This window comes from Periophthalmus magnuspinnatus, chromosome 6, assembly GCF_009829125.3.
Source record: "Periophthalmus magnuspinnatus isolate fPerMag1 chromosome 6, fPerMag1.2.pri, whole genome shotgun sequence".
Lineage (NCBI taxonomy): Eukaryota > Metazoa > Chordata > Actinopteri > Gobiiformes > Gobiidae > Periophthalmus > Periophthalmus magnuspinnatus.
Genome location: NC_047131.1, coordinates 19421874 through 19432417, shown reverse-complemented (window position 1 = coordinate 19432417; position 10544 = coordinate 19421874). Strand labels below are relative to the sequence as shown.

At 38.2% G+C, this 10544-nt stretch overlaps 2 protein-coding genes across 2 annotated transcripts; both read left to right on the top strand.

Annotated features, from left to right (window-relative positions):
- The first annotated feature begins 2230 nt into the window (after nt 1-2230).
- yars2 (tyrosyl-tRNA synthetase 2, mitochondrial) lies at nt 2231-5603 on the top strand. Its single transcript, XM_033968226.2, has 5 exons — nt 2231-3024; nt 3494-3661; nt 3735-3890; nt 4583-4753; nt 5239-5603. Exons 1-5 carry the CDS (start codon nt 2237-2239, stop codon nt 5396-5398), a joined length of 1443 nt encoding a protein of 480 aa, XP_033824117.1. The 5' UTR covers nt 2231-2236; the 3' UTR covers nt 5399-5603.
- A 1168-nt stretch (nt 5604-6771) lies between these two features.
- On the top strand, nt 6772-10196 carry cdkn1bb (cyclin-dependent kinase inhibitor 1Bb). Its single transcript, XM_033968229.2, has 3 exons — nt 6772-7579; nt 7742-7862; nt 8851-10196. The coding sequence occupies exons 1-2, from the start codon at nt 7144-7146 to the stop codon at nt 7855-7857; spliced, it is 552 nt and encodes a 183-aa protein (XP_033824120.1). The 5' UTR covers nt 6772-7143; the 3' UTR covers nt 7858-7862; nt 8851-10196.
- The last annotated feature ends 348 nt before the right edge of the window (nt 10197-10544 follow it).

Genomic DNA, 10544 nt, shown 5'->3' with positions numbered 1-10544 from the left:
CCCTACTTAGATGTACTAATAATGATGATCCATGTTGTAAATTAACTGAATACCTTTCTGAAATTGTAAATGTAGTTCTGTATTGTAACTTCTTTGACAGATAATTGTGTCTGAATCGACTCAATTGATCATATTTTTATACTAAAGTCTATATAATAAGTATGACAAAATCAGATAAATGTTTATTTGAAATGGCACTATTGGTAATGTAAATGCAGTGTAAATACATGGGATGGGGGTATATCCAGATATCTGAATCCCATCTGGGACATTCCTTTTTTGGTAATTACTTTTAGTTTTGTGGCTGCTTCAAGCTAGAGTTTTAGCCAGTTGTTTTTTTTTGTTGATCAAGTATTTGTTTTTAGTAAACAGTTTAGTGTACTAACATAATTCCTCATGCTTACGATCAACAAATCTGCACTGACTTAACAATTGCCTCTTCTATTTATGCTCTCAGGTTTTGCATTATGAATTTAGGCTCACAATGCCTATTTATAATTACTCTCTTGCCTGTTAAACGTCGAATCATTTGCCATCAATTCACATGCAGTATTAAGCAATAGATATGCAGTTTTCTAAATGCAGTACACGATTTTCTATTTTGTATAGCTTTTTGTCTTTTTCTGCTCCTCATTTGCTGCTATTGTTGTATCCAACTCATCCAACATTGCCATAAGCAGATTTTTCACCGTCAAGCTGCCTCTTAACTGCATCTTGTTTTGTATCAAATGTTAGTCTCAATACAATTTCATTGCAACTTATTTTTTCCTATCTGCAAATTCCTTGGAATGTTTGGTAGGAATTCTGCTTTTAGGGAATAACCACAAAACTTACTGTGCCTTAGCGTGTACCCTGCCATAAAGCACTATTCAAACTGATAGAAAACTTGATTATAATTGTAAATTCATAACACATTGTAACAGACTAAATGATATGGGATAACCTTACAACCGAGACAAGAACAGGCTTAACAATATACAGTCTGAATAGGATACAGAAAGGTTTGATGTTGGTCATGCCCAAAAGAAAAAAGTAAATGTTTGTCTGTTTACTCTTACCATTTTCTACTTTGTGTTGAATTGATAAGGGAATTTCTAACAAGTATCAGGGAAACCTAGTCCTCTTTTGTTGTACTAGCTCAGGACGTAAACAAGTACTGATGTCCTTTTCTCTCATTGTTTTGTTGTCTAATAATTACTTTCCTGTGCTCTGCCTTACATCACAAAAACTCCAATGACAATATGGAATCATATTTTTAATTTTACAATACTGACAGAAAAATTGCCTATATTTTTTCCAGGCAGCAGTCATAGGAATTAGATATTTGATTAAAAAATTGTGTTTGATGGAGTTTGGTTTGTGACCTAGTGTCATGTTAAGAGTCTTTGGATGTGCTGTTCCTGTGTATTGTTGTGGCTTGATAACAATACTGTAAATGTGTGATGAATGTAAATCTAGTCATTTTGAAATGAATTTAATGATTCTCAATGGATTTCAAAATAAATCATTTTAAAATCCATAAAATGTGTTTTCTCCAAATTATACAGATTCTGTGGAAGGGTCATACAATCCTATTCAATTAAGCATAGGTTGCCATCTAGTGGTTGTAAGATGTTATTAGAATATATTATTTGTTAAACTTATAAATCATAAGACATATATTATGCTTTTTCGGGTAGTTAAAATTGAACTGTACTATTTTATATATTTTTTCCAAATATAGTTTAGTTTTGATCTAAAATGGCTTACTAGTAGAAATGGGACATTGGCTCTTCATAGGGGAATTTCACCACAGCAACTAGTGGTTTCATTTTTCTAATTCATTTTTCACATTATTATTATTATTATTATTATTATTATTATTATTATTATTATTATTATTATTATTATTATTATTATTATTATCATTATTATCATCATCATCATCATCATCATCAAATTAAGTACAGGGGTGTGGGCGGAGATAGGTGAAAATTGATGCCCCAGATGCAGAAAAATAAATATTACTCAAACTGTGCATAAGCTCATTTAAGTTGTTAATAATAAATTTTATAGCTTTAATGGATTTGATTATATGGGTAAATGGCCAACATTGCATCTTCTACCGAATCCACTGTATATTCATGAAGACAAAAATTGCATAAACACAAAAAATATTAGATCCCGTGCACAAGAGGGCGCTCTTGTGCTACAAACCTTATTACATTCTTCTTCTGTCTCTGTCACATTGTCCAAGATGGCGGCGTCCATAGCGCGGACCTGTGCTTATGCTTCATCACCTGGTTTTAGCATTTTCCCCAAAAGATCGCGTCTTTTTCTCACTCTAAGAACCAAGCTGCACTGTTCCGCTTCGGTCTGTAGCGGTCTGTTATTCAACCTCAACAAACGCGGAATAATCAAGGACTCTTTCCCGGAACACGCCGCTCAGGACGCACTCCCCGAGCTCCTCCAGTCCGGACCTCAGACCGTGTACTGCGGCTTCGACCCCACCGCGAACAGCCTCCACGTGGGGAACTTACTCGCCATCATCGGCATGTTACATTTTCGCGGCTCGGGGCATCACGTCTTGGCGCTTCTCGGAGGAGCCACTGCGCAAATAGGAGACCCAAGTGGGAAAACTACGGACAGAGAAGCGCTGTCTCCGGGTACAGTGGAATCGAACACTCACAGTATACGAGAAAGCCTCCAAAGGATATTCACCAACTATGAGCTGTATTTCCACAACAGCTCGAAAAAACTTGGCACGGTAACTGTACTGAATAACCTCAAATGGTACAAGGACTGGGACGTGGTGAGGTTTCTGTCCCAGACGGGTAGACACTTTCGCATGGGCACAATGCTGAGCCGCCACAGCGTACAGTCCAGACTGAAGAGCGCGGAGGGGATGACCCTGACCGAGTTCACGTACCAAGTGTTTCAAGCCTATGACTTCTATCATCTGAACCAAATATACGGCTGTAAAATTCAGCTAGGAGGCACTGACCAACTGGGCAACCTCATGTCTGGACACGACTACATTCATAAGTAAAGACCCTAGATCAGATAGTGTTATTATTGTATATACTTAAGCAATATGTAAAAAAAAAAAAGTCCACAAGTAACTGCAGTGTTCAAATTGTGTTCATTGCTTTGCCTGAAATGTTCTACATAGCATTAAATTTAAATCTTGCATTTATTCAATTATATGTGTTGGATCAAATTGACCAAGCACACACTATTACTGTGAGCAGGCTTGCCACTTCACACATCTGACCTATAACTTTGCTTGGTTGCATCCCCTGTGTTCATGGAGATGAATAATAAGTGTAATGCTATATGTGGAACATTTCTGAAAAAGTAATAGCATCTTGTTTGAGACAAGCAGGTGACGGATATGCCACCAAGAAAGTAACAAAGTGCGTCTTTAATAATCCATTGCTTTTAGGCTGCTATGTTGTTCTTTTGGTTGGCTCATTCTTAAGTAACCACTTTGTATTGTATCATTTCTTTGCAGAGTGAGTGGGCAGGAGGTATACGGCCTGACCATCCCTCTGATCACTAGCTCTGTGGGAGATAAGCTGGGGAAGACTGCAGGCAACGCAGTGTGGCTTAACCGGGACAAAACCTCTCCTTTTGAGCTCTATCAGTTCTTTATAAGGCAACCAGACTCTACTATAGAAAAGTGTGTATGCATGTTTTTGCCTGGCAGATTCCATAATTCACAACTGAAAATAATTCCTTTTTTGTATCACCAGGTATTTAAAACTATTCACTTTCTTGCCTCTGGGTGAGATTGAGAGACTAATGGAGCAGCAGAGAGAGGATCCGAGCAAACGCCTGGGACATAAAAGACTGGCCGCAGAGGTTACCAAACTGGTGCATGGAAAAGAGGGACTAGAGAGTGCAAAAAGGTTTGTGAGTAGAACTTTTTATTATCAAGCTTTTTAACATGAGTAAAATGTGGTCCCCTAAGAAAATTTTCAAATGTTTTCTGTCAAAGCCTGATCTCATCAGATCTCAGAAGCTTATCGGAACTGGGTCTGGTTAGTTCTTTGATGGAAGACCACTATCAGATTTCATGATGGTCTGCCAGTTGCAAAACTGTTGTTGTGTCCTTAGGCAAGACACTTCACCCACATTGCCTAGTATGAACATGGGATGTGCCTGGTTGGTGGTGGTCGGAGGGGCAGATGATTCTGATTGGCAGTTTCGCTTCTGTCAGTGTACCCCAGGGCAGCTGTGGCTACAATAGTAGCTTATCACCACTGAGAATGGAATGGATGAATAATGCACAAAATTGTAAAGCATCTTTGAGCCAAAAAAAAAAAAAAAACACTATATAAGATAAATAGCACAAATAATTAAGAACAAATATTATGAAAGTTACCTTTAAGGAGTATTCAGTAGTGAATTATGTATTTTTTATGTATGGTAAATTTTCACTTTTATGTCATGATAAAAATGTTTTGACCATATCGTCTTGCCCCGTTAAGCAATATGTGCAAAGAGACCGTAGTTAAATAGGTGCGGGGGATTAACCTACAACTGCAGTTTGCAATTTGGCCACCAGATGTCACCCTCAAGTAATTACTTTTTCGCACAGATGCACCAATGCTCTGTACAACAGCAGTGTGGAGGCCCTGGAGGAGATGACTGATGAGGAGTTACAAGAGCTCTTCAGAGAGGCGCCTTTCCTTGAGACACTGTTTGAACCTGGGACCACTGTGATAGAGGCCTGCCGAAAAGTCAATGCCATTCCCGATGGGCCAAGAGGGTAAGGGCTAGCACAAGTATTAAGTGGGATTATGTTAGTGGTATTATGCAAGTGTCAAAATGAAATCTTTTGAATTGTTAGTTTTTATGGCCAGGGGTATTATGTTTTTGTGTCTTTTTAAGCACTACAGAATTGTACTGTCTTTTCAATATTGTAGAGAAAATATGTAAAAGTACTAATTAAAGTCCCATAAAATTTCAACCCAAAAACAAACTGCACAACAAAAGTTTTTTTTATTTTTTTTTCACATAGAGTAGGCTTCCCTCTTCAGAGAGCAAACTCGTAGATTGCACTGGCCTTGTGTGTTTGACTTTCCTATTTTATGCTATCATGCAGCTGGTTTGTTTAGGCAGTGCTGCTTTAATATTATTTTATGATATATAGAGGAATAAGAAACACTACTACTAGGAATACCAGATGTTTTTGCAGATGTTCTTACTCATTATATTTTTAACTTGAACTAAAATATATCCTGATTTGTGCAGACATCGCATGGTTTCTGAAGGAGCTGTCCACATCAATCACAGCAGAGTGGACAACCCAGAGCAAGTACTGGTTCCAAAACTCCACATTCTGTCCAACGGGTTGAGTCTGATACGAGTGGGCAAGAGGAACTTCTACATCATCAAGTGGCTCAGTTTATGAGGCCTGGGACACTACTAAAGGACCTATGCACTATAAAACTCTGACAGTTCAGGTAGGGCCGTTTCTCCTACAGGGAAGCATGGTGCATGGTGTCTGCTACTATAGCAGCAGCTACTTGTTATTGTATAAAGATGTATGTGGTTTGTACATATTCTGTATAGTAAAAATAAGTATCATATTTAATAAAATTCTTGGAGACTCTTTTATAACGGATTTCAGTTAATTAAATATGCATCAATACCACTAGGGGTCAGCATTGTCCCAGATATCATGATGTCTTGCGGACACTCTTAAAAACTAACAAATACGTCCAGGAAAAAAATAAAATAAAAACTTTTTTTTTTCTTTTTTAAATATTAATGATGTTATATTCAACTAGATTGAGTGTTATAATTAAAATCCTTAAAGCCACTCACCCAAAAATAGTGTCTGTGTTTATGCAGATTGAGGGGTGTAAACTGCTATTTTAGAAAAATTTTAAAATTCTTCAAAATTTTTCTAGACTTAAACTTTTTACGAAAATGTAATTTTTTAATGGGAATATTTATTTTTCAGCTTTAGGACTAGTTCCAGTTCCAACATTTACAATACCTTTCCAAGAAAAGCTGTTTCTTCACTTGGTGTAAAAAGTGTTGATTTTTAAATTTGCACATACAGGTTTTCAAATGGACATAATCTACTGTAGAGTTATTTTTTATTATATTTACCTGTTTTTACGTGCTATTATTTTATTTAGAGTTTGGTTCATTAAACAAAAACACACAATCATACAATGTTCCTTTTCACACATGGCTTACACTACAATGAAAAAAAATAATTACCACACAAAATTTGATTCTTACAGCGAAAGAAAATATTAGGAATTATAATACATTTCAGAAAATAAATAAAACCTATACTGTAAAGTAAATTTTGATAATCATTCATTGTGTGCATGTAAAATATTATAAATCTGATTCTGAATAGGTTATAAAATAGGTTGGTTATTGCAAATAGATTTTCTTAGCAAAATGTAATTCACTGCAATTTGGAAAAAAATATATATGTATATTTTTCGATGAATCAATGGCTTAAATCAATTAAGTAAATTATTCACGTGTAGCCAGCAACATGTTTAATATAGTAATATACAGTGATGAATATAAAAACAAAATAATAGACAAAAACTATAAGTCCAATACATCCAATAAATGCTAAAAGATTCCCATCATCTTTTGGGGGTAAAAAAAATATATTATTGCTAATTATCATTTCGGTGAAGAGAAATGGTAAAATGCGAGGGATTTCACATTTATGGTCCACCTTAAAGAGAGGGGCGGGCCTTTAAGCCGTTGGACCAATGAGAAGCCTTCTATGTATTTAAATAGCTGTGTCAATCATTTTTTTCTTCTCCCCCAGTCAAACCTCCCTGCTCAATCCCCAGTACGTCTCTCAATCGCCATATTGGGTACTGATGGTTTGTCCGCAGTTTCGCTCACTACTGGACCAAATTGACTGAGCGGCTTCAGTTCCTCTGCACTTTGTTTTCATGACCGCTGGAGCGTGCTTTTGGCAGAACACCGCCGCGTCCATTACACACTGCACCGTGACGAGTGCGCATGGCATAAGTCGTTTTACGCGTGTTTTGGATATTGCTCGGCGTCAAGGAGATACCCGTTGTTATTGAGCGGCTTGTTTTTTTTTCCTGTGAAACATTTGGACGCTTCGGGCCACTTGCATCTCTTCACGTTCTTGGAGGAGGTAAAATGTCAGATGTGCGTCTTTCAAATGGGAGCCCCACGTTGGAGAGGACGGACTCCCGTGTGCCGGATCACCCCAAACCGTCCGCCTGCAGGAACCTCTTTGGCTCCGTGGATCACGAAGAGTTAAAGAGGGATTTAAAGGGACATTTGCGGGAGATGGAAGCGGATGCCTCTGACAAGTGGGGCTTCGACTTCGCCAGTAGCACGCCGCTTTCAAACACTCGGATAACCTGGGAGCGGGTGGATTGTAGAACGGTCCCGGATTTCTACAGCAGGCAGCCGCATCGGGAGAAGGGCGTCTGCTCCGCTGGGAATAACCATGTGGATTTGAATGGAAACCATAGCTGTGTTGTTGTGAGTCCGAGCGAAGACCGGTCTGACGGGCAGATGGAGTGCCCGGAGCAGTGTGCAGGAATGAGAAAGAGACACGCATGCCACGGTACGAACTATTTTCTCTGTTTTGCTTCGTTTTAGCGCATCAAACCCGTGCGTAAATTCTATGCGCAGTGTAATGGTTGACCACTCAATTTTACAAGTGTGCAAAAAAGATACGTTGTAGTCGGTATTGAAGTAATTCATTCATCTAAACTTTGCTTGACAGAACATTCAGCCCAAAGCAAGAGGTCGTACAGCAGCCCCGAGGAGATGAGCTGTCCCGGTCTGAGCCGCTCCGCAGAGCACACACCCAGAAAGAAGAGTCCCAAAAGACAAACGTAAAAGGGGTAAGATTTGAGAAACTTATCCAATATTTTGTCATTGATAACACTGTTTAAACAATATTGTAATTTAATTATAAATTAAGTTGGATGTAGCTTTTTAAGTACGCAAAGTCAGTGCGTACCAAATTGTTTTGTCACCACTTGAGAGTTGTAGTAGTATTTGTTGTAGTAGTAACCTTCGTGCAACCCCCTGGCTGTTCACTGATTGTGCAAGTCGAATAGTATTTAGGGCGTGCGAAGTTTTGACAAGCAAGGTGTTTTTGTTTTTGTGTGAACACGTCAAGGGCGTTGTCAGGTTTCCTCCTTCCCCTACGCACTTATGCGCCATAGTAGTGACTCCGCACCATCGTCTGTTTAAACCCGTATTGTATATTTTCTTGACTCCAGTGGCACATACTGGTTTTAAAATACGATCAAAGATAGTTCAGTGCATTTTATCGACTTGTGGTGGTGCTTTTATACATTTTACTATGGCCACGGTGCGCCCGGAGTATCCGAGAGCATTGTAAACAAGTCTGGTGAACAACAGTGTAGTAGTAACACGTCAGCAGCCACTGCCCTCAGCCGGAGCAGAGCGGGGACGGGAAGGGGCTGGCTCTTTCGGGCTGTGTGCGCGCGCGCGTGTGAGTGACTGTAAGTGCGCGCAGTGCAGCAGTGTGCTGCAGCACACATCTGCACAGAGTACAGAGCGCAGCACTGAAATGTAGTGGAGCGCAGGGACAAGGTGAATTTGCGCTGAAAAAGTGAATGGCCTGTCCGCAGGCTCTAGGTGAGACATGTTTTAGTTGTGGGTTAATGTTCAGCTCTTTACCATAGAACACAAACTTCGGATTGCAGTGTGTGTGTGGAAGTGCTATTTTAGTTATAAAAGTTATTCTTATTTTCTTATCTGTATTTCCAGATGCCAATAGCATTACACACCACATCTATTTTATAATATGTGTTTCAAAGCAGCACACTCTTGACTAACCTTATTCTGGTGCGTTCACAGAGTCTGTGAGTCTTGGGAAAACTCAGTGTTGGCCGATGGAGGAGGAATTACAGCACCAGAAACATATCATCTCTCCTGACGACGGGAGGACGCTGTTGAAGCACTGAATAGAAACACTAAAGTTGTGGCACTCAATTAAAAGTTGCTGCCTCTAAAAGCAGTCAATGTAGCAGTGTGCAATTAGGTTTGATTTCCTTTTTTGCTCATTTTTACTACCTGTGTGTACATAAATATATTATATATAATATTATATTTCTCTCCATATGTAGCACATAAAACATTATGATTTGAAAACAAATCTCTTTATGTTAAAAAATTGTGAATTTTGATTTAACTTGAAGAATTGCAGTGTAGTTTGAGAAATGTTTCCCAAATGCTGTTCTGTTTTTTTATTTTCTAAAAGGCATTGCTACAGTTTCCAATCATGGTTTCTTGCAGTTTAAGTGTGCCTCGTCATCCTCCTGCACCTGCAGTGAAGAACGGTACAAATGTAGCTCAATTCTTTCTTCCTCTGGTCATTTCAGTGTCACAAAGTGCAAGTTCTCCCATAAAATGGCTTTATCCAACGTTTTTCACTTATCATAGTGCTAGATCTATTTGATCTTCATTATATGAAACCTTATTTATTTTCTGTGGTGCTTTGGCATCAGTCTAAATCTGGAATCGTCTCTTTAGTTCCCTCTGTAGAGTAGAGGTACTCAGATATTGAAGGACAAAGACCATAACTGCACAGGGTGTTAGCATTTGACTGTGTTTCTTTAGCCTAAGGCTCTGGTGAGGACGAGGCTGTCTGAAACAGGCCGAATGTCCTACAATACCAAATACATGGTTGCTTCTGTATATGACTTCACATTGTCTTACATTGTGATAACTAACCTAGAGTTAATTTCCATAGTTTTATTTTGAAACTCATGTGGTTTGCCTGCTGAGGATGCAAATAGAAGTATCCAAAAGCGTCCCTTTATTTGCTTAGAGTGTGGGTTATGTCCAGTGTAAACAAAGAGCGAACGGTTGTGTCAGAAGTGCAGTCATCATGACCTGTGTATTTGTGTAAATCTTTGCAATGTACCTTTGTACATAATTTTGTAAAAACACTGAGAAATTATACTAACTTATTTATGTCAAACTTTTTTTTATGTAGATTAAAATGGGGTTTTGATTACAGTTATCCAAAGTGGCATTTACTTTATTATAATTGTCTTATTTTGTAAAACCATATTTTTGGTAGATTTTGTTTTTCAGATAAATATGGTTGCAAACTGAGCCTGATAAAAAATATTTGATGTGCATTTTGTAATGTGTGGTTAAAATGTGTTGCAATCAATTAAAAAAGAAATATAATTTGATTTAATTTGTGGTTGTGTCTTACTATCTTAAAATTATGTTAAGAGTCTGAGTGTGTGCGTGTGCCTCTGCTGAACTAAACGCTCCCATTAGAGTCCATTTTAAAGAGTGATGATTGACACTGGAAAGCAGACCCTTTGTTGCAGCTAGTAACATTCAGTAACTTGTCATGTACACATACAACTTCTTTTTTTTCTAGATTTTCTTTACAAACCTGTGTCACTTGTGTATTTCCCCTTATTCTCCTTATTTGTTTATTGCCATAGCTGTATCAATTTATACCAGATGCTCTTGCTATTGCAACCAGAATGTGGCAGCAGTGTGGGTAATATCCCAGAAATGCAACAACT

Bases quoted from the DNA above. Each gene is read 5' to 3' on its own strand.
- cdkn1bb (XM_033968229.2), top strand. From the start codon at position 7,144: ATGTCAGATGTGCGTCTTTCAAATGGGAGCCCCACGTTGGAGAGGACG. The intron at 7,580-7,741 runs GTACGAACTATT...TTTGCTTGACAG, and splicing joins AAAGAGACACGCATGCCACG to AACATTCAGCCCAAAGCAAG.
- yars2 (XM_033968226.2), top strand. From the start codon at position 2,237: ATGGCGGCGTCCATAGCGCGGACCTGTGCTTATGCTTCATCACCTGGT. The intron at 3,025-3,493 runs GTAAAGACCCTA...ATTTCTTTGCAG, and splicing joins GGACACGACTACATTCATAA to AGTGAGTGGGCAGGAGGTAT. The intron at 3,662-3,734 runs GTGTGTATGCAT...TTGTATCACCAG, and splicing joins CCAGACTCTACTATAGAAAA to GTATTTAAAACTATTCACTT.